This window comes from Toxotes jaculatrix, chromosome 20 (genome assembly GCF_017976425.1).
Source record: "Toxotes jaculatrix isolate fToxJac2 chromosome 20, fToxJac2.pri, whole genome shotgun sequence".
Lineage (NCBI taxonomy): Eukaryota > Metazoa > Chordata > Actinopteri > Toxotidae > Toxotes > Toxotes jaculatrix.
This window is the reverse complement of record NC_054413.1, coordinates 1,454,997-1,475,529: the sequence shown is the minus strand read 5'-3', so window position 1 is coordinate 1,475,529 and position 20,533 is coordinate 1,454,997. Positions and strand designations below refer to the sequence as shown.

Genomic DNA, 20,533 nt, shown 5'->3' with positions numbered 1-20,533 from the left:
TGGTAAATCTCCCACATTAGCTCTGAAGCCATGCACTGTCTCACCCCTCCCTCCCCCACCTAAACACAGAGCTCCTGACACATTGATTATGTGGTTCAGCTGATTGCAGACGTCAGAGCTTCTCTCTGCAGAGAAAGGAGGGTTTGTACATTTAACACATCAAGAATATCAAGTAAACTCAGTAAGCTACCTCTGTGTGTGTGTGTGTGTGTGTGTGTGTGTGTGTGTGTGTGTGTGTGTGTGTGTGTGTGAACAATAGTTGTGTGTAGAAGCGACAGAGGTTTCAGGCGTGGTTAGGCAGAGGAAACCACTGGTTGTGATGGACTTTGTCAAGTTAGACAGAGAAAAACCAGATTATCCGGAAATAAAGCAATTTACCCTTCAAAATAAGCGTTGTTTCTTTGTTGGAGAATTGCAATGGCCATTGTGACCACGTTTTCATTATTAGTAGTGTTTGTTCATGGGTTATGTGTTTATATGTTTATGCATAAAAATCTGTGTAGCCACAGCTTCAGAGTTATGTTGGTCACGTTCAGTCTGGAGAACTCAGGTCACTGTCCAGGTATATTCAGTCATTTATCTTCTCAGTATTCAGTTTCCATCTTGGAAAATCCTTTTTAGATATTTGGAGAAAAGTAACTGAGCTTTGAGTTTTCTTTTGTTTTCAAGACAGCTCTTCAGAAGAAGCTGTATGTTCTAATTAAACACAACTTTCTTTTGGAATATGCACAATGTGAACAACAATAGTTAATGACAAAAAAATAATGTGTCTCGTCGTGTTTTAAAGTCAGTGGTGTGAAGAGAACACAGGGAGAAAAGTGAAACCTTCTGAATCCAGGCCTTAGGAAACGGAAACGCCTCCCTGCTTCTAGGGGATTTTATTGTGAAAGTCCGATCACATGAAGTCCAGCTGTGTGTTTGCTGCTGCGCTCTCCGCGCTGGTGGTTCAGGTCGCCGGTGAACTGTGTCTCTGCTCAGTCAAACCAGCAGCTGCTGTCGCTTTGCTTCACATCAGGAGGTAAGAGCTAAGCTCAGATCTCATTTCTCTCTTTATCGTGGACACGCGTTGATTTATGTGTCTGTGGGTCTCGGTGCGTTATTGTCTGGTAAAGTTTGCTCGTGTTGTGGCAGCGCCGGTGCGTTAATGCGTAATTAGTGTTAATTTGCCGCTGCGCGTAAAGTTTGTGCGTTACTGGTGCTGCAGTGGAGGCAAACAGAGGCGTTGCACTGGGTGTTTATTTTGGCATACGAAGGCATCCGTCCTCTGCAGTGGTCGCGCACAGCATCCTGGTGTTTTACTCTGAATTGCAGTGGGAAGGAATCAGCCATGTGTCACAGCGTGCGTGGATGAAACCAGATGATCCGGGGAGCCAAACCCTGGCCCGGAGGCGGGTTCGCGGACGTTTCGTGAGGAGGATCGGAACGGGTCAGACCTGTGCGGAGGCGTGTGTCAGCGGCAGCACGTCGGCTGTGCGGCTGCTGTGACACTTCTGGCCCGTCACACCTCGCTTCTTCCTTTTTTTTTTTCCTTTCTCGGTTAAATTCGCACTTGAACCAAACAAAACAGCTTCCTCCAGTTCGACCAGTCTGTCGACACACAGCTTCAACCAGCACCTTATCAAACCCATATTTCCATTTAAAGCAGCTGCTCGGCCTGTGTCACTTCATCACAGCTTATCTTCTTGGTTTTCCTCACATGAGTCGTGTCTTAAATATTTCCTCCTTCACTCACTCACTGTTCCTTCCTACATGATAAACACTCAGCGGTTCACTCTACAGTATCAAATTCAGATTTCTGACTAATGATTTTCTCCTGGAAACCACATTTATTTACCCTCATTCAGCTGAAACTATAGTCTCACACAACAGCGCTGCAGTAAATGCTCCTTCTTATGTTTTTATAATGTTCAGTTTTAGTTTAAACTGGTTTAGAAGTGTTGATTGAACTGTGTGATCATTTTTCAGGATGTAAGTTGTGTTGCACTGAGCTGAGTTTCTGTTTTTACCCTCATTGATATAAAAAGAGATGGACGACAGAAATAAATGTTACACATGAGGTTTGGACGTGAACATAAAATGCATGGCTCTGTTTAACCATCACTGACTGTGGTTAAATACCTCAGCTGACGTGGTGAGTCACCAACATCCTAACACACTTTATCTGGTGATCGAGTATAGATGGCAGCTTAAACAACAGCCACACCCTTTAAATGTGTACAGGCCACTTGTTCCTTAAAGGTTTTATTTCATAAACCTGTGTTTATTACTGATGATGTTGGCAGAGGTGGTGTTTGACATTCAGGTGAGGTGACCTGCCTCTGCTGTGCCCTGATGTGGGAGAACGTGTCTTCACACTGTGTCGGCTTCTGCTGATTTTGGCCTGTTTGCAGACTTTAAACTTTAAAAGTGAGAGGGAGACACAGTTTGTGTTAGAGATGCATTTGGTAATACTGTAAAACTAGTGATGCAATCACCAGCGACGCAGTGTTAAACTAACTGAGTTCACCACTGGTGAACGTCCAGACAAACACTCGCAGATTTGCAGGTTTTCCTCAGGTTGGTAACTCAAATGCAGGAACAGTGATGTGTGATCGTTTTGTGTCTCTTCCATAATTCGGTGACTTTTTCTGGTCGTCTTGAATCTGTTGTCATTTTGAGTCTCCTTTATATCATTTGTGGTCATTTTACAGTCCTTCAATTAACTTTCCACAATAAGTTTTCACCGTCACAGTCACCTCCTGAGCTCCTGACCCGTTTCACGACCACCCAAACCTTGAAGTTCTCCTTCTGTCAGTCTGCAGAAAGTCCCCTTTTTGGCTGCCGCCTTCCCGCTGCAAGACCTGTGAGGTAACAACATGGCTGGTTTGAAGAGGTTGTTGTAATATGACGACAGACAGGAAGTCTAAGACTGAGGAAAGAGAAGAAGAAAGGAGGACAATGACATTTTTGTTCTGAGGTCTTTTCTCTCGTTTCCTCGGTGTGTTTTACAAAGTTATGTGTGTAATGTTTTTGCCATGAATTCAGTCAGTGGGGCAAAGTTGACTCACTCACTCAGTCCAGAGGAGATTAACTGATGGGCTTGGCTCTAGTAGTGTTATGCACAGGTAGGGGACTGTGTGTGTGCGCGTGTGTTCATGTGCATGTGTGATTGTTTATTCATGTAATGGCTCTTCCAGCAAACCCCGTCGGCATTATGGGAGTGCTTAATTGACTTTGTGGGTGTGTCTGTGCATACACACACACACACACACACACATATACACACAGGAGAACTCGAGGGGCAGCAGGCGTGGTGGGCGAGGTCCAGCCTTTAATCAATATTATCAGCAGAGGAATGCCATGACACAGACTGACAACACGACACACATACACAACAACAACACCAGATACTGGGGCTCAAAGTTGGGCTTCTCAGTCCACTGTGGCCCTAAGGTGTTGGATGGGGTCGGGGTCAGGTTCTTCAACAGCAAACAGAAAAACCATGTCTCTGTGCAGGGGGTCACTGTGATGTGGAAACAGGAAAGAGACAAACACAAACAGTTGCCACAAAGAGAGTCATTGTCTAAAATATCTGAGTGAAGATTTCAAAGCTTATAGCTTATTTCCTATTTTGGTAGAAGCCTCCAGTTAAAACCAGAACGCTGCTGAAATGGGATTAAAATCGGACCGAGCTCTTATTTCTCAGCTTGTCCGTGATGTGACAGTGTGGCTCAGGGTTAACGAGATAACCATGTAACCAAAAGGTCACAGGTCTGATCTCCACTGCAGCTGCATGTCGTGTTAAATTAAGACTCCGTGACATGCTGAACCCCCCCCTCCCCCCTCCACTCATTTCCTCACATCTCACACTTTCTTCAGTGTGTCAGGATCTAAAGTGGCTGCGGTCACATGATCCACATTTAGGTTTTAGTCCTGTGTAGAATGAATTTGATGAAATGGAATGAGAGGACGTGTTAGTGTTGTGTGTGTGTGTGTGTGTGTGTGTGTGTGTGTGTGTGTGTGTTTGTGTGTGTGTGTGTGTGTGTGTGTGTGTGTGTGTGTGTGTGTGTGTGTGTGTGTGTGTGTGTGTGTGTGTGTGTGTGTGTGTTCACAGACGTCGTATTGAGTCTCCACCATGAGCATCTCCATCCTGACTCAGTCGTTAAGCTGCAGCTGTGCTTTGTAATGAAGCTACAGGTTCGTTGGGCCATGAATCTGTTTGTTAGTGGAACAAAATGCTTAATGTGAACTGAGCTGGTGTTTCAGGGACACACGAGCTTCCTCCTGCTGCGGCTCACGATGCTGATTTGGGATGTGGGAGTGTCTGAATGCCTAAAATGTCTTAGTAAATTGGGCACAGAGGCGGCCTGTTGTTGTGCCTCTGGTTTGGCTGCTGTGAAACCGTCTGAGCTGAGTCATGTAGTTGTGGATCGGGAGATGATGATCATCTGATGGAGAATAAGATACAGGAGTGTTGATGTCCACGCAGAAAGAAACACTCAGTGATCCGTCACAGAAAGAGCCGGATAGAAATCAGGTATCTGTGTTACCTGACACACACACACACACACTCACACACACTCTCACACACACACATACGTGCTGTAATACACATATTTACAGCACGAGAGAGAGGAAGTGTGTTGCAAACCGGCAGTCACATGTTTTTGGATGATGTCAGGCTGCTTTCATCAAACCGTGTTGCTAAGACTGACATCTGAACACAGACCATTCAGGACGTTGTCTCACATGTGGTCCCTGCTGGACCAGCTGTGTGGCAGCTGCAGCTCTGAGGGAAGCCTGAAGTGCAGCTTCTCTTTTCTTAAAGTTGCTTCAAGCAGGAGTAATGCAGGAGTTTTACAGGCACACACACTTATGAAAGAGGATAATAATGCAACAGTATTGTCTCAGGCCGTGGTCTGATCTGTCCACAGCAGGGACGAGAGACAACTATCACAAAACACTGGCAATGCTGAAACCTTTGGGTTTATGATGAAGATAATAGTTTATGCAACAGGCCTGAGGAGCAGTCAGTAGCTCTGGTCCTGTGCTGATCGGGATTAATAAGCTCGAGTGCTGAAGTGCAGTTTAGATGTTTTTAACATGCAATAAAACATTAAGCTGCCTCCTCCTTTCTGAATTCCTTCTCCTCTTCCTTCGCTCTGTCTTCATACCGGCCTCCCGTCCTCTGACAGCATGACACTCCCCAAAACTGGAAATACAAGGTTTTCATCCAAGGGCGGAAGTTAGCTCTGCTCTCTGAACACTTTTACTCTTTTGAACGCTTGAATTCATTTTGCTTTCCGTCATTTTAGTTTCAAGTTTAATTACTGTCAGGAAGTGAAGTGATGGATTTCAGTATATATGTTTTCATATCTGTCCCTGAGATTTCTGCTGTTAAACCAAGACTGCATGAGAAATTATGTCTTTGGTATTTTGGGTGAACTGATCCTTTAAGTAGAACTCAGATGTACAGAAATGGAGCCCTTCTGTTTTTTTCTTCCTGCAGGATCGTTAATTATCATGAAAAATCATAGCATGTATGATCATGATGATGCAGCAGGCAGAGCTGACCAGTAGGTGGCAGCGTACCATTGTGTGGTCATCTTTAGTGCAGTAATGACTCTCACCTGCCTTTGAATTTTAAATTGGCCGTCAGGTCTAGTCAGTGATGTTTTAGGAGATTTGAGAGGCTGTTTAAGCGACTGTGTGATCATGAGTTAGACACTGGCCTCCCACCATCCTGCTGCAGTGACACGACACCAGAATTACCAAAGCACGTCACCGTTTGGGACTGAAAAGGAGGCTCTGTTTTCCAAAAAGCAACATTTTGGAGGAAAAGTGGCTCAATGATCGGACAAATCTGATCAGTTTGAGTTTTAATCCTAAAGTTAAATTTTTCACCCTTGAGCACGGGAAAAGTGAAGGAGAGTTTCTGTCAGCCAAACCAATCCACTGGACAGGCTGAGCTTCTTTAATGGTCTGAGCACTGGAAGATCACCCTGGAAAAATCGTTAAGACGTCAGTTAAGAAGCTGATCTCTTGGTAATGAGCAGCATTACAAAGACCAGCTGGTATCCAGTATTGATCAGGAGCAGGAAATGGTGAAATGCTGTGCAGGAGTTGTGCTCTCACTGTCTTTTTTTCCCCAGGTGGTGAAATATTTCTCACGGTCCTGTGAATTTAGTTTTTTTCTTTTCCTCCAGTCTGCAGCTGATCTCTGCAGGAACGTTTTTAATTTCATTAACATAACTCACACCTGTTGAGTGATGAAACACAAAATAATATGATGATGAAGTCCTCCCAGCATTTCACACCGTACTGTACAGCTGGTATAACCTCTGTGTCCTGTTGGGACAGCAGTGATGGACTGCTCTCATGTCTCAGGGAGCTAATGTTGACTTTTCAGTCAGCGCTCACTGCAAAGCAAGTGTTTCAGATTTCTGGATGTATTTTTACTTCCTCCCACGTATCCACTGATTCCCATAAATCTCCAGGTGGCATGAAGCCCAGCGGTTTCCCATTCATCACAGTGACTGTCGGCTCTGCATTAATACAGAGCTCAAACTAAACATTAACACTCGGCAGCAGCAGCGGACGTGTTCACTGTGATGGAGTCCTGCGTGTTTCAGGAGTCTGCTACGTGATTTTCACGTCATATGGAAGATTCCCCCCCTGTCCTCAGGTCAACTCCCTGATGGTCCCACTGGACAAGACTGCCAATGTCATTCAGGTCAAAATTCAAGTTCTGGGGAATGTTCTGGCTTTGAGTGGATGCACGAGGCAGATGCAGGAGGGGGCGGATTAATTAATGTGAGGGCAGGATTTAGTAATTTTAGGGGGATTAATTATTAATTTCAGGATATGAAATTCTGAAGTAAAGGGAAGAAATAAGTGACCTGAGTCCATAAATTTTAGGAAATGATTTGTAGTTTGAGGGCAGGAACTACCCCCCCCCCCACAAGAAACGTACCAGACTCCATAGAGAAATGTTAGAATTTACACTTCAGACAGCTTTAAGCACAATCCTTTCAACCCACTTTCCTTCAGTTAGTTGTCTGAAAGCTTTCTGTGTACGTATCCCACTGTGTGTGTGTGTGTGTGTGCGTGTGTGTGTGTGTGCATGCGTGTGTGTGTGTGTGTGTATGTGTTTGTCACAGCGCTCACATGTGGGTGGGAGTCTGAATGCTTTGGTTCCTCTCTGGAATGTCAACAATGAGTCATGTTGGCCCGTTCGTCTCAGGGTGGGTGCCACTCAGGCCTCGGGCCTCACACACACTCTGAAATTCATACTGGTTCAGCCTGTTTCCTAAAACAATGTTCACACATAGAAACGTTCAGCCTGTGCAGGTGTGTGTCAGGTGTGTTACGCCCATCTTTAAAGTGTTTTCGGGTGTGTGTAGCCTTTATAACATCACACGTGACCACGCGGAGAATTAATTAATCTGTGAGCGTATGAACAGCAGGAAAGTGAATGTTGAATGAATGTTTGTTTCACCAAAAGTCAAACTGTTCTATTAATAATTTGGAACAACGTTTAGAGTCGTGTTAGCATCATGTTAAATTGTACCAAACCAAAATCAGGTAAAATCTAAATTTTATAAATTTGCAGTGTTATTGTTAATATTGCCTCAGGTTGGCCCTTTAACACACACACAGGTGCTTCAAACAGGAAGACCCCCTGCACCTCCCCTCTCATTGGCTGTCTGTGGGCTCCTGAACTCCTCTCTGGCCAATAGCGTCTCCTCCCTCCCTGCTGCGTCCCGCCCGGCCGAGTCTGCCCCCTCCGCTGTCTGAGTCGCTGCTGCACTCGGCTCTCAGCCTCCCAGACTGTCTGTCAGGGCTCAGTGAATGTGTGTGTGGATGTGTGTGAGTGTGCGTGGGTGAGTGTGTGTGTGTTGTACAGAGTTGGGGGGGAGTGTGTGTGGGAAGATTTAAAGAGAGAGAAGAGAAGAAGAGCAGCGGCTTCTTGTTTTGTTTTGAGTGAGTCTGTTTTCTGAGCGAACACGTGATGATGATGATGGTGATGATGGGCATCCCTCAGCCGCCGCGGGCTCAGGTCAGTGAATGCAACACTGGGGAGCTGCTATGGTGTGTGTGTGTGTGTGTGTGTGTGTGTGTGTGTGTGTGTGTGTGTGTGTGTGAGTGAGTGTGAAAAGGAAATTCATGCTCCTCCTGCTATTGTATAATACAGTGTTCTCCAGGCTGTTGGTGGTTTCCAGTTTCCAGTGTGAGTGTATATTTTGTGTGTGTGTGTGTGTCTGATTAATTAGCTGTTACTACTTTTCATCAAAACTATTTTATGTTTGCAGCTTCTCACATGTGAGAATTTGATACTTGTCTGAGTAATAAGTTGGTAAGTTTAATATCTTGGAGTTTTAGACAAAATAAAACATTTGACACTTGTTCAGTTCACAGTCCAATTTGTAAAATAAAGCTGCACTGCATTATCCTTGGGTCGACAACCTCTGGTGATGAAATACATCTGAAAGGCCAATACTGACTAATATCTGTCGCTTTATCAGTCGAGCTCTACTCTAAAATATTCAAATTAAAAATAAATGCAGTCATGAGTTCTGTGACGTCAAATCGCTGATTTTGTTTCACAGTGGGTCAAACAACCCAGATGTAGTGAATGTGCAGTGGCTTTTGATTGGCCGTCTGTTTATTACCTGATCAGCTGTGTAAAGGCTTCGTGAGAAGGTGGAACCCTGAGCTGCACTGATGTGGCCCCGGAACATGTGTTTATCTTTCACACGTACACGCAGCAGATTCATGAATGAACCTCCTGCTTCATCAAACAGTGTTTTCATTGGTTATGTGTGACTGTGCATGAGCGACCACATCAGTTTCCCTCCTGCGGATTAAAACACGTATCTAATCTAATTTAAGAAGCAAGAACAAACAAATCTTTGCATTTTTTTTAATATAGTAAGTGACTTCAAGCGAATCAGTATCAGACATGTTGACCACTAACGACTCAGGGAAGTGAGAAAATGAGAAGCTACAAAGACAAGAGGAAGAGATGGTGTGTGTGTGTGTGTGTGTGTGTGTGTGTGTGTGTGTGTGTGTGTGTGTGTGTGTGTGTGTGAGGATTCAACAGTCTGCCACCTGGCTGGCGAGTGATGCAGTGGTGGTGATGGGGGTGGGGTGGGGGGGAGGGGGGGTGATGAGCCACACTGTACCCAATTAATGTGAGTGCTCACTGGGCTGGGCATAATGCACAAACACACACACACACACACACACACACACACACACACACACACACACCACCGCCTGCATTAATCATCTTAAAATATATATTTTTTGTCTTTTTCAAGGTCAGTAACAAACCCACACAGTGCAGGACTCAGGCTCAGACTCAGGCTCAGACTCAGACTCAGGCTCAGGCTCAGGCTCAGGCTCAGACTCAGACTCAGGCTCAGACTCAGACTCAGGCTCAGACTCAGACTTACTCCACTACATGTCTCTAACAGCTGTAGTTACCTGTAAGAGTTTATTTAAAGTAACGTGATCAGCCTGTAAAATACAGAGCATTAAACCTGTGCTTCCAGCCTTTTTGGCCTGTGACTTCCTACTGAAACATCTACATGTCCGTCCTTTTCCATGTTTTTGATGTGTTTCACCAAAGGGACCATTTCCTCTCTAAACTTCTCCATCGGTTTCAGTAAGCGTATATAGTACTTTCATTTGTCCACTTTTACTTTTAAGTAAAGGATCTGAGTCCTCCAGCCACTGTCCGTCAGCTCAGGGTGGAGTTTTCTGCTCCTGCCAGGAGGCCGAAGCTTTAAGGCTTAAAGGCTGCTGCGAATAAACAGAGAAACCAGAATATCTAGGAAGGAATAAAGGTAAACACTCGAGGCGTAAGCAAAGCAGACAGCAGTTTTTCTCTGTGGTGGTTTAGTTTATCATCGTCTTTCATCTGTCCGTGTAGTTACCGCATCAGGATACGCTTCGTTCTCATGAGCTGATATCCTGAAGTTAAATTCCTGAAGTTAAATTCTCTAAAGTGACTGATCTAAATATTTCTGTTTTTAGATGAGAGGATTTAGCTTTAATACAAAATGATCTTTTATCTTTTACTTGACGTGAAAATATGAGCTGTGCTGGTTTAAGACACTGGACATGGCTGGACACCACTTCCTGTCAGCCCTCAGCTTTACTCTGTTTTATGTAATAAGGGCATAAGATGCTAAAAAAAACAGCTAGTGTCACATTTAATATAAAACCAGAAGAAGATCTGAGTACGTTTGGGTCGTCTTTATGTGAGTCCTGATTTTAGTGAGCAGTGAAACAAGTTTCACCTCTTTAATGCTTCTATTAGTTCCTATTTGCAGAACAGGGTCAGGTCTGGGTTTCAGTGCGATTTCCAGTGCTGATAACTTTGTTTCCCTCACACACAAAAGGCACGAGAGTGTGTGACGATTGGACAGTAAGTGTAACCGAAGCCGTGCAGTGAGACCTGCTCTTTTACACTCCTCCACCTCCAGCTGCTTTATTTTCATCTGTACAATCTCAGCTTTCTGCTCCGTGCTCCTCAGGTTTCTCCTGTTCCTTTTCCGTCTTTCTTCTCCTTCTTTACTTTTGCTCTCTCTGATTTTCGGTTACGTTTAATTCCCTGCATCACTGGTTCTACCAGGAGCTATTGTTAAGACTCTTTAGACACACCTCAGACACACTTTCACACATATTTCTGTCTCACACAGTTTCAGCACAACTGTGGGACAGTGTAAGACAAACAGAGACACAGTATCTTGATGTTGTGGATGTTTTGCATACTCCAGAGTGTATACTGTACACTGTGTGTGTGTTTGTGTTTGGACTGTGCCGCAGAACAGGTCGCTGCATTTGCATTTGTTTGACTTTGCGCTGACAAACATTTAGTTCAGTAACGTTTGTCAGGTGACGCGTGGTCTGGGGTCGTAAGTCAATCTAGTCTTGTGATGGTTCAGGCCTTTAAAAATGATCCATATTAAATAATATGAGTAGTTCCTTTAATAAGCATTCAGCTTATGACAGGGTGCAATGAGACTCTGCTGCATATTGATGGGTCAAAAGCAAAAATATGGCTGGAAACCAGAACATTAGATAAAAATCCTGGTCTGACTTCCAGACTGACGGAGGATCTCTGGGTCAGATTGTTAATATTCTGAATTCAAACGTACCTGCCACTTCTTGAGGGCTTTGCCTGGCCGTTGTGGTTGGTGGTGGTGGTGTTGTCTGGTGGAGGAAGTGAAAGCAGACGGACCACAGACAAACCCGAAGCTGAACTTTTTGGAGAAGCAAAACTTTAATGGTTCTTTTCTTAGAAGTGCACTTTGGAAAGCTTTGAAAAGGTGAGACAGGAAATACATGATGAATGAGGGATGTTCAGGATAACAGGCACAGGTTCAGGGCCCTTCCATTCCCTCTCTGTATCTCTACCTTTCCCACTTATTTCGTTTGGCTGTTTTATCCTCATGCCCTGCAGCCCATCCATCCATCCATCCATCCATCCATCCATCCATCTTTCTCTCTCCCTCTCCTCGTAGCCTCAGATCACATCAGATGAGACATTAATCCAAACAACAGGATTAGAGGAGAATTACAGGAAGCAGAGGCCTTTTAACCACATTCCTCAGTGTGTGTGTGTGTGTGTGTGTGTGTGTGTGTGTGTGTGTGTGTGTGTGTGTGTGTGTGTGTGTGTATTGAGACAGAGACAGAGAAAAAAAAATAGGTCAAACTGTCCATGTGTGCACTCATGAATGAAGAGGATTGACTGGAGGGATTTTCACATAAAGTGACCCAGAAACATGAATGGGACGAGAAGTGCTGAGTGAAACAGAGACTCAGAGATGACAAGTGAGAGTCTGCACCCAAACAACGTGCCATAAGTCAACATGTCATCTGCCATGACTGGTGCAGTAAAACCCCTGAGCCAATGAGAGAAGAGCAGCCAGCCACGGGTGATTGGGTTAGGGGGTCAGGGGTTAGGGTTTATGTGGAAACTCGGCAGTGTGTGTTGCAAATTTCAGATTTGAATTTAAAACTCTGAACTTTAATTATGGCTCCACCATCTGATCCTTTAATGCTTTTTTCGGACATGGAAACATAAAAATATTATGTTTATGATCTTGACCTTTAACGATAGAGCTTCTCTCAGCATTCCCTCACACTTCTGCTCAGCGGTCGCAGTTTTTCTCGACAGCAGCGTGAGACAAACAGCTCGCTCAGCCATACAGCACACCTCAGTCAGACACCTGGCTGAGGTTAGTTTAAGCTTTGCATTAACCAGCTTACCACCTCCACTAACCAGTTTCCCAGAGGAAAATACCATGATATTATCTCTAAGTTCTGCTTTCAACGGAAGCCGAGCCAGCGAGCAGAGCATGGACAGAACAAACTCACAGAAAAACCTGCATCGGTTTCCAGGGCCTTTCATGTCGGCCACTTTTCTGTAGTTAATGAACAAGTGAAACCCTCAACTTCCTTATCAGAGCTAAAACAGTTACACATTCACTCTGTGGTTCTGCTTCAGGTTAACCTCCAGGTTGGATTCACTGTTTTCTTATAACCTGGATACTGAACCAGAAGTTGCTGGACTCTGTCTCACTCTATCGATCTCCCCTCATCTCCAGATCTCAGTTCAAGCAGCGGGTAAAGGTTATGAAAACTAGAACAGATCAGAGAAAGAAGGCTGCTGCTTTTTCATGTTGAACAGAGCCAGAATACACAGGCTTCAGTGGGATTTTATGGTAACAGCTGGTTATCCTGTGGTACAGTTAATACCAAGACAAACACAGGAAGGATGTGATTCAAGTTACTTAACAGCTTCTTTCCCTCCTTACCTGTCTCTCCAGGTGAGCCCCAGGCTCCAGACTGAGTGCTAACCATGCTGCGGCAGTCCGAGCCGACCTCCAGCACCCTGCAGCTGGTTGCCAGTGATATGACCGGCATCATGGAGAAGCTCGACACCCGCGAGCTCGACTTGGGAGATGGAGAGTACGACACAACAGACAGCAACACCCCAGGTGTGTGGCGTTCATCAGCCGTCAGCAGTATATGTGCGTGTGTGTTTCTACATGTGACATGTGATATACGTGTGTATACGTCTGCTGGCGTTTTTCTCCAGCGGAGCGTTTGCCTTTCACGGCGATCTACCACACTGTGGGCTTCAAGGAGCCCGAAGCCAAAGTCTTCCTGTCCTCTCCGATCACTGCCAAGATCCTGGAGGTGGAGCGGTTTACGTCAGCTCAGGACCGCTTCAACATCACCACACAGAGGAGTGTCAACAAGGTGCAGGCACCCCCCTCACACTCCATTCCCCATACAGTTATTACTGGTCACAGGGGCCTTGTCAGCCTATTGTTTCTGCTCTTATTGCTGAAATCAGACGTGTTACTGATCTGAAACTCTTACAGATGTCAGACAGGTTTAAAACCAGGGTGGTATCTGCTCGTCCTGTCAGAGCTCTGGTGGAGCAGTTTAGATTTTATCTGTAACGCGTGCTGTGCTGCACACTGGTGCTTTCTAAACCGTAAAGCATTAAGAGTAAATATCTAACGTCAGTGTCTGTGTGGCGTGTTCAGTCGATGCCGGCGGTGTTTAAGATAGAGCTGAAGCATGGGGAGTTTACGTGGGTGGTGAAGAGGAAGGAGAAACACTTCATGGAGCTCCACAGAGAGCTGAGGACATACAAGACCTTCATGAGGCTGCCGCTGCCGTCGCGCAGGTAAACCCTCCGAAGCCGTTTCTGCCTTCATATTCACCTTCACCCGGTTTCAAACCAACAACGTCTGAGCTGATCTTTGTCATTTCTCTCTGCAGTCACACAATAAAGAGGCAGACGGCGGCGAGGAGTGAAGGGAGGCAGATGCCGAACCTGCCCAGAGGAGGCGGAGACGAGCTGGGCAGAGAGGAGCAAGTGTCCAGTCGCAGGGTATGTCATTTCCCCCAGCAGCTGTCAATCATCAGTCTCTCCTGCTTTCACACCTGTTCATATTTAATTCTGTTCTGATTTGTTCCAGAAACAACTGGAAGATTACTTGAATAAGCTGCTAAAGATGCCGATGTACAGGAACTATCATGCCACGGTGAGGGCACGGTGCTGCTATAAGGCTTTCACACATCCTGGAAAACTTTGAGAACCTGGAAATGTCCTGGAAAATGACAAAAACACCATGATGTTCCTGGAAAAGATTGTAATATGCAGCAGGAAGTTTAATGTTTTTTTTTTGTTTTTCAGATGGAGTTCATTGATGTTAGCCAGCTGTCCTTCATCCACGACCTGGGACCGAAAGGCTTGTAAGAACCGTTCACTGTCAGAACCACCGGGGCCGGGGTTTAGAGCTTAACTCTTACACTTTATCCTGAAGAAGAAAAAACTACAGAAGAGACACGGAGTCTTTTAACAAAACATTTAAATGAAGAAATGTGAAATGATTTCAGTTTACTGCAAAGTTTTTTTTGTCTTTCAGAGAGGGAATGGTGCTGAAGCGCTCCGGGGGCCATCGGATCCCCGGGCTGAACTGCTGTGGTCACAGCAAAATATGCTACCGCTGGTCCAAACGGTCAGTTACCACACGGACACAAACACTGGCAACGCGTCCCGTGCTGTCCTCTCTGAGTTTAAATATTAAAATGCTGTGTGTGTGTGTGTGTGGACAGCTGGCTGGTGGTGAAGGACTCCTTCCTGCTGTACATGAAGCCGGATTCAGGCGCCATCTCCTTTGTGATGCTGTTCGACAAAGAGTTCGGCATTAAGATGGATTCTAAAGACACAGAGACCAAACATGGCGTCCGCATCGACAGTCTGTCCAGGTCTGTGATACATGTTCACTTCATAAAACTGATATTTCAGGTTCTATTTAAACTCATTACACGTTTTAGTATAAATGTTTATCAGGAGGCTGCTGGTGCTTTCCATTAAACCAAGAAGTGATTAAAAATGTGTTTTTTTATGGTAAATGGTCATAAACTGACACTGATAACACGACCGAGCACGGATGAGATCCTGTCGTAGATCCCGTCGTAGATCCTGTCGTAGATCCCGTCCCGTGCTCAGTTTTGCCCCATGAGTTTTAAGAATCATTGTGTTTGTGCAGGTCCCTGGTGCTGAAGTGCAGCAGCTACAGACACGCCCGCTGGTGGGGTCAGGCCATCGAGGGCTTCGTCCAGAAGCACGGCTCGGCCTTCCTCACCGACCACCGCTTCGGATCCTTTGCCAGGGAGGAAGAGAACATCCTCGCCAAATGGTAACCACGGCAACCGACTGACCACTGGCCACTGGCGTTGCCTTCATGTTTGATAATTTAACCCACATGTTTTTATGACTCTTTGGTGAATTTGGTGAAGTTATTCTGAAAGCACAGTGCCTCTAACACACTTCAACAATGTGTGTTAACGAGGAAAACGACGGCACCTTTTGTTCTCAGCGTTTAATCGACACAAATTAGCTCCAGACGCCGCGGCCTGGTGTCGGTGAAGGAGTCAGGCCTAGATAAGGCCTGGTCCAGTTAGAGGTGTGTGTCTCGCTGGAGTAACCCGACACAAAGAGAGGGAAAGTGAGCCCTGTCTGCTCATCACCTGTCCCCCTGCTGGGCAACACTATACTGTCTGTGAGACGGTGTGTGTGTGTGTGTGTGTGTGTGTGTGTGTGTGTGTGTGTGTGTGTGTGTGAACCATAAAAAGCATTATGATTCAACAGGTGATGGACAGATTGAAAAGTGAGAGAGGGAAGTGTTCTTACCTTGTTGTTCTTACCTTCTAAAGGTGTGTGTTTGTGTGTGTGCTTTTACCTACATATGAAGGTTGTGTTCTTGTGTTTGTTTGTGTGTGTGTGTGTTTTCTACAGGTATGTGAATGGGAAAACATACATGGAGGACGTGGCTGATGCTCTTGAAGAAGCCAAAGAGGAAATTTTCATCACAGACTGGTGGTGAGTGTGTGTGTGTGTGTGTGTCTGTGTCTGTGTGCATGCATGTGTGTGTGCGTGTCAGAGTGCAGCCGGTGCAGTGAGTGCACTTAGCGGTCACCTCTACGGGAGATTTTCTGGTCAAACAGATCGGTTACAGTCTGAGGCTCAGATACTGTTATACTAGTACACACGCAGGAACACACAGAGGAAGGAAAGGAAGGAAAAGGAAAGGACATAATGAAGGGAGAGAAAGAAAAGGTGGGAAAAACAGACATTAAGCAAACAAAGAAGGAAAGAATGAAGAGGGAGGAAAAATGAAAAAGAAAGAAGGAGGAAAACGAGGAAAACAAGGAATTTAAAAAAAGTAGAAGGGAAGTATGAAGGTACATTTATATACTGCTGTGTTTCTGATGTGATATCTTACCGTGTTCCCTGCCCCCCCCCCACCGCCCCTCCCCCAGGTTGAGTCCAGAGATCTTCCTGAAGAGGCCGGTCGTTGAAGGAAACCGCTGGCGTCTCGACTGCACACTGAAACGCAAAGCGGTGAGCAGGAAAGCGTTTCCTCTGTGGGACCCCAACATTTCCAAAGACCAAACACATCGGGCTGAATTTGGGGGAAATGGATAGAAATGATGATGATGTTATATGTGACACATTCATTTGTGAGATAAACGTCAGTAAATTCATGGACTCATCATCTCCACTGGTTTCATTTAAGTCTTTCATGCCACTGTGAGTGTGACACAGGCTTTAAGTTTTAGTCTGTGGTATAAAGTCATGTGTGTGTTTTTGTGTTCACAGCAACAAGGAGTTCGGATCTTTGTGATGCTGTACAAAGAGGTGGAATTAGCTCTGGGCATCAACTCAGGATACAGCAAGAGAACGCTGCTGCACCTTCACCCCAACATCAAGGTGTGTGTCTGTGACGCGCCTGCACAGGTGTGCCGTGCGGTCCCTTCATGTTCCTCGTCTGAATTTGTACGCTCCTGTTCACCAGGTGATGCGTCACCCCGACCACGTCTCCTCTGCCGTCTACCTGTGGGCTCATCACGAGAAGATCATCGTCATCGACCAATCGGTGGCCTTTGTGGGCGGGATTGACCTGGCGTACGGACGCTGGGACGACAAAGAACACCGGTTGACGGACGTTGGGAGTGTGACGCTTTCTAACTTGGAGCAGGTCTGACACACACACACACAGTGACCTGCTGACGTGGTTAGTGTCACCTGATCAGTGTCCAGTGTGCAGCGAGGACAGGATACCTTCACCATCTACCTGCCTTTTGTTTCTTTGCCTCTGTCTGAACAGAGTCCAGTGAAGCACCTGCACACTGACACCAGCAGTTAGTGGAGTGTACTGTACATGATGTAAACAGTATCGTTAAAAAATTAAAAGAAAAGAAATTATATCACTTATTTACTTTTTAGAAACATCAATTCTTTGTGGAACAGCTGTTTTTCAGCCGTGACCTCTCTCTCTCTCTTCTCCCTAGGCCAGTGCTGCCTCTTTCAGTAGGGCGGCCCCTTCCAACGGCAGCGGCACCGTTTCCCAGACCAACGGGAAGAACATTTTTACAGTGATGGACTCGGTGGACCAGCCCAAGCTGAAAAGTCAGGGAAGGACAAGGAGGACCAGGTTCAGCATCAGGAGACACCTGCAGAAACACGGCCTGGCTCAGGCCGACAGCGACAGCGACCAGGAGACGGAAGAGAGTGAGTGGTGCACACAATCACACTATGTGATTTTGTAGGACTGACCTCAGTCAGTGTCCAGTACATTTATTTTATTCAACAATTCCACATCACTCAGCGTTTCAGAAACGTAAGCATGTGGCCAAAGCGTCTGGCTGCTCGTGCATCGGTGCAGTGTCGCATCCAGCAGCAGGGGCCTGGGTCTGTGCTGCTGTCTCAGTGCTCTGGGATGCTCTGTTTAGGTCGGTCCAACAGCGTCACCAGCCAGCACAGTCTGATCCCCAGCAGGGCGGCAGACCCGAGGGCGGCCGCTCCCATGGGCCAGTGTCAGGCTGGTGAGTCGGGCTGCTGGTCGCAGGGTTGCCAGGTGTCGACCCTGCGGCTCGCCTCTCGGTTTGGTCTGTGCTTTGCTGTGGTTTCGATCTTGGCTGACTGGCCGTTGGATCTCTGTGTGGAAGTGTGAAGCTCTTTTCTTCAGTCTGACCAGATTCGAGTCTCTTTTTTATTCTTTTGTTTGCTATGATCAATATTGGCACGAGCAGGAAATGTGTTGGTTGTTGTGAAAACATCCTGAAAATCAGACTGAACGGCCATTTTGTGTTCACTGCATTTTATCCATAACTCATCACAGTTTTCCAGAATCCAAGTGGAACTTTTCAAGTTTACAGCACTGATATTGAATGTAGTGGAAAAGGCACCAATGAGCTAAACTTATTTCAAGGGCAAAACTTTAAATATCTTGAAGTGGACCAGTGGATTTCCACTAAACCCACCTCATGTGAAGTTCAGTCTGATTGTGGAGCAACAAGTAAAAATCTGCAGCGTGTTGCATGTTTTTATTTTCCTTTTTTTAGGAAACTCACACACGTCAAACAGAGCTGGGGTTTTATTTGATGAGACTCTGCAGCCTGTAATTTTTACTTCTTTTCAAACAAACCCATGTTTCCCTCCTCGCACACGTGTCAGTTCTGCAGTAAAACAGATGCCGGAGGTTTTTATTGGCCAGAGCGCGGCTGCTGTTTGTGTGCCAGGCTCATCTCTGTTTATCCTGCTGATGTGATAGATGGGAAGTGTCAGAGATGAACGTGAGGCAAACAACCGCCTCTATAAACAAATGAAGTCAGAGTTTCATGGAAAAACTCCCCATTATTTTTGTCTACAATCCGATTACTCTCATCAGGAAAGTACGATTCATTTAAAGGTTCTCCAGGTAAAAAATAATTAAACTGCATGTAAGTGAATTCAGTAGAGTTTGCGTGTCTCTGTGCGCCTGTTCTTTCTGTTCCCCCAAACACTGTAAACAGATTAGTAGCCTCTTTCCTCCAAGTTTGAGAGCAAACATTCTTACATGCAGTGTTATTAAAGAGGACACACATACCTGAAACTTTTCCTCTGCTCGCTGATGATTGTCCCAAAGTCAAATGTCCCAAAACGAATGTGAGAGAACATGAACATATATATTTTTTCACATATTACCACAGAGAAACATTTCGACTCGTCAGTGAGGCTAATGAAATGTTCTGGGTGTTGGTGTGTGTGTGTGTGTGTGCGTTTCAGGGAGCGGCTCAGTGCGTAGTCTGCACACAGGGATCGGAGAGTTGATTGGAGACACTCGGTTCTGGCACGGGAAAGACTACTGCAACTTTGTGCACAAGGACTGGATCCAGCTGGACAAACCGTTCGATGGTAAACACACTGTTAAACTCTCAGAGCAGGAGACAGATTATTTCGTCTCCCATTCTTCCCTCACTCTGCTGTTTCTGCTGTTTTCAGATTTCATCGACAGACACACAACTCCCAGAATGCCTTGGCATGACATCGCCTCAGTGGTTCATGGGAAAGCAGCTCGGGACGTGGCCAGACACTTCATCCAACGGTGGAATTTCACTAAGGTCAGAGGTCATGCTGTGACTGAGTGAGGGCGAAAGAATTCATCGTCACCCATAGCTTTAGGTGTTGATCCCGGCCGGTGTGCGTCTGACTGACGAGTCGTTCAGCGAGACACGGAAAACCTGTTTATTTAAAACAGATTAATGGGGCAAATAAATAGAAAGATAATTCAACCCTGTGCTGCACAGAAACAACTTTCATCATTTAAATTGTTGGTAAAAAATAATTAGAAAAAATAAGAATCTTGCTTTTTACCGCTTTGAGGTGAAAAGCTAAATAAACATTTAACTCAGGATTACTCTGAGAGGACATGCAGCTGCTGCAGGGATAAAATGACTCGCTTTGCCTTTTGAAGTCTGGACCAACAGTGCAGCACGAGTCTGTCCCTCCAGCTGTCCGTGTCACTGCAGGACAAAGCTGCGGCGTCTGATCTGAGCACTCCCATGATGCCGTTCTCTTTCTCTCTACCAGCTCATGAAGCCAAAGTACCGCTCTCTGTCGTACCCGTTTCTGCTGCCCAAGTCCCACACCACCGCCGGAGAGCAGCGGTACCAAGTCCCCAACTGCGTCCCCACCAAAGTGCAGGTTGGTCCTGGACCAGTTTGTCATATTGTTTTCCACTGGTACCAGTTCAGTTACAGTACACAATGAATTACTTAGCATGTTGTGTCAGTGTAAACTCAGAGTGCAGAGATGAGAACGAGCTGATGACTGAACGTTTTCCCTCACGCCGACCCACGTCTCCCTTCTCTCAGATCCTGCGCTCGGCCTCAGACTGGTCCGCCGGCATCAAATACCACGAGGAGTCCATCCACAACGCCTACATCCACGCCATCCAGAACAGCCAACACTTCGTCTACATAGAGGTGTTTGTCTTTACGAATCATCGCGTCCACGCCAGCTCTGCACATCGTGTACGCTTCGTGTTATACACGTGTTTGTTTCTGTCTCAGAACCAGTTCTTCATCAGCTGTGCAGACAACCGGCACGTTTTCAACAAGATAGGAGACACTATTGCTGAGCGTATCATCAGAGCATACAGGTAACACACACAGACACACACACACACACACA

The 20,533-nt window shown here is 45.8% G+C and overlaps 1 protein-coding gene across 3 annotated transcripts in view; it reads left to right on the top strand.

The window, feature by feature from the left end:
• Window positions 1–916: 916 nt before the first annotated feature.
• Window positions 917–20,533, top strand: part of pld1b (phospholipase D1b) — a 25,655-nt gene continuing 6,038 nt past the window's right edge. The window contains exons 1-21 of one of the 3 annotated variants that reach the window (XM_041065641.1): window positions 7,809–8,038; window positions 12,822–12,992; window positions 13,094–13,257; window positions 13,551–13,693; window positions 13,789–13,900; window positions 13,989–14,054; window positions 14,207–14,265; window positions 14,439–14,531; window positions 14,629–14,781; window positions 15,066–15,215; window positions 15,815–15,898; window positions 16,339–16,420; window positions 16,679–16,789; window positions 16,875–17,057; window positions 17,371–17,590; window positions 17,812–17,904; window positions 19,127–19,255; window positions 19,343–19,461; window positions 19,931–20,044; window positions 20,215–20,325; window positions 20,413–20,501. In XM_041065641.1, the coding sequence (XP_040921575.1) occupies window positions 12,854–12,992; window positions 13,094–13,257; window positions 13,551–13,693; window positions 13,789–13,900; window positions 13,989–14,054; window positions 14,207–14,265; window positions 14,439–14,531; window positions 14,629–14,781; window positions 15,066–15,215; window positions 15,815–15,898; window positions 16,339–16,420; window positions 16,679–16,789; window positions 16,875–17,057; window positions 17,371–17,590; window positions 17,812–17,904; window positions 19,127–19,255; window positions 19,343–19,461; window positions 19,931–20,044; window positions 20,215–20,325; window positions 20,413–20,501 (2,414 nt within the window). In that variant the 5' untranslated portion in view covers window positions 7,809–8,038; window positions 12,822–12,853. Of the gene's footprint in view, window positions 1,019–7,808; window positions 8,039–12,821; window positions 12,993–13,093; window positions 13,258–13,550; window positions 13,694–13,788; window positions 13,901–13,988; window positions 14,055–14,206; window positions 14,266–14,438; window positions 14,532–14,628; window positions 14,782–15,065; window positions 15,216–15,814; window positions 15,899–16,338; window positions 16,421–16,678; window positions 16,790–16,874; window positions 17,058–17,370; window positions 17,591–17,811; window positions 17,905–19,126; window positions 19,256–19,342; window positions 19,462–19,930; window positions 20,045–20,214; window positions 20,326–20,412; window positions 20,502–20,533 lie in introns of those variants that run through there. The other 2 variants (XM_041065640.1, XM_041065639.1) reach the window with 2 other exon arrangements.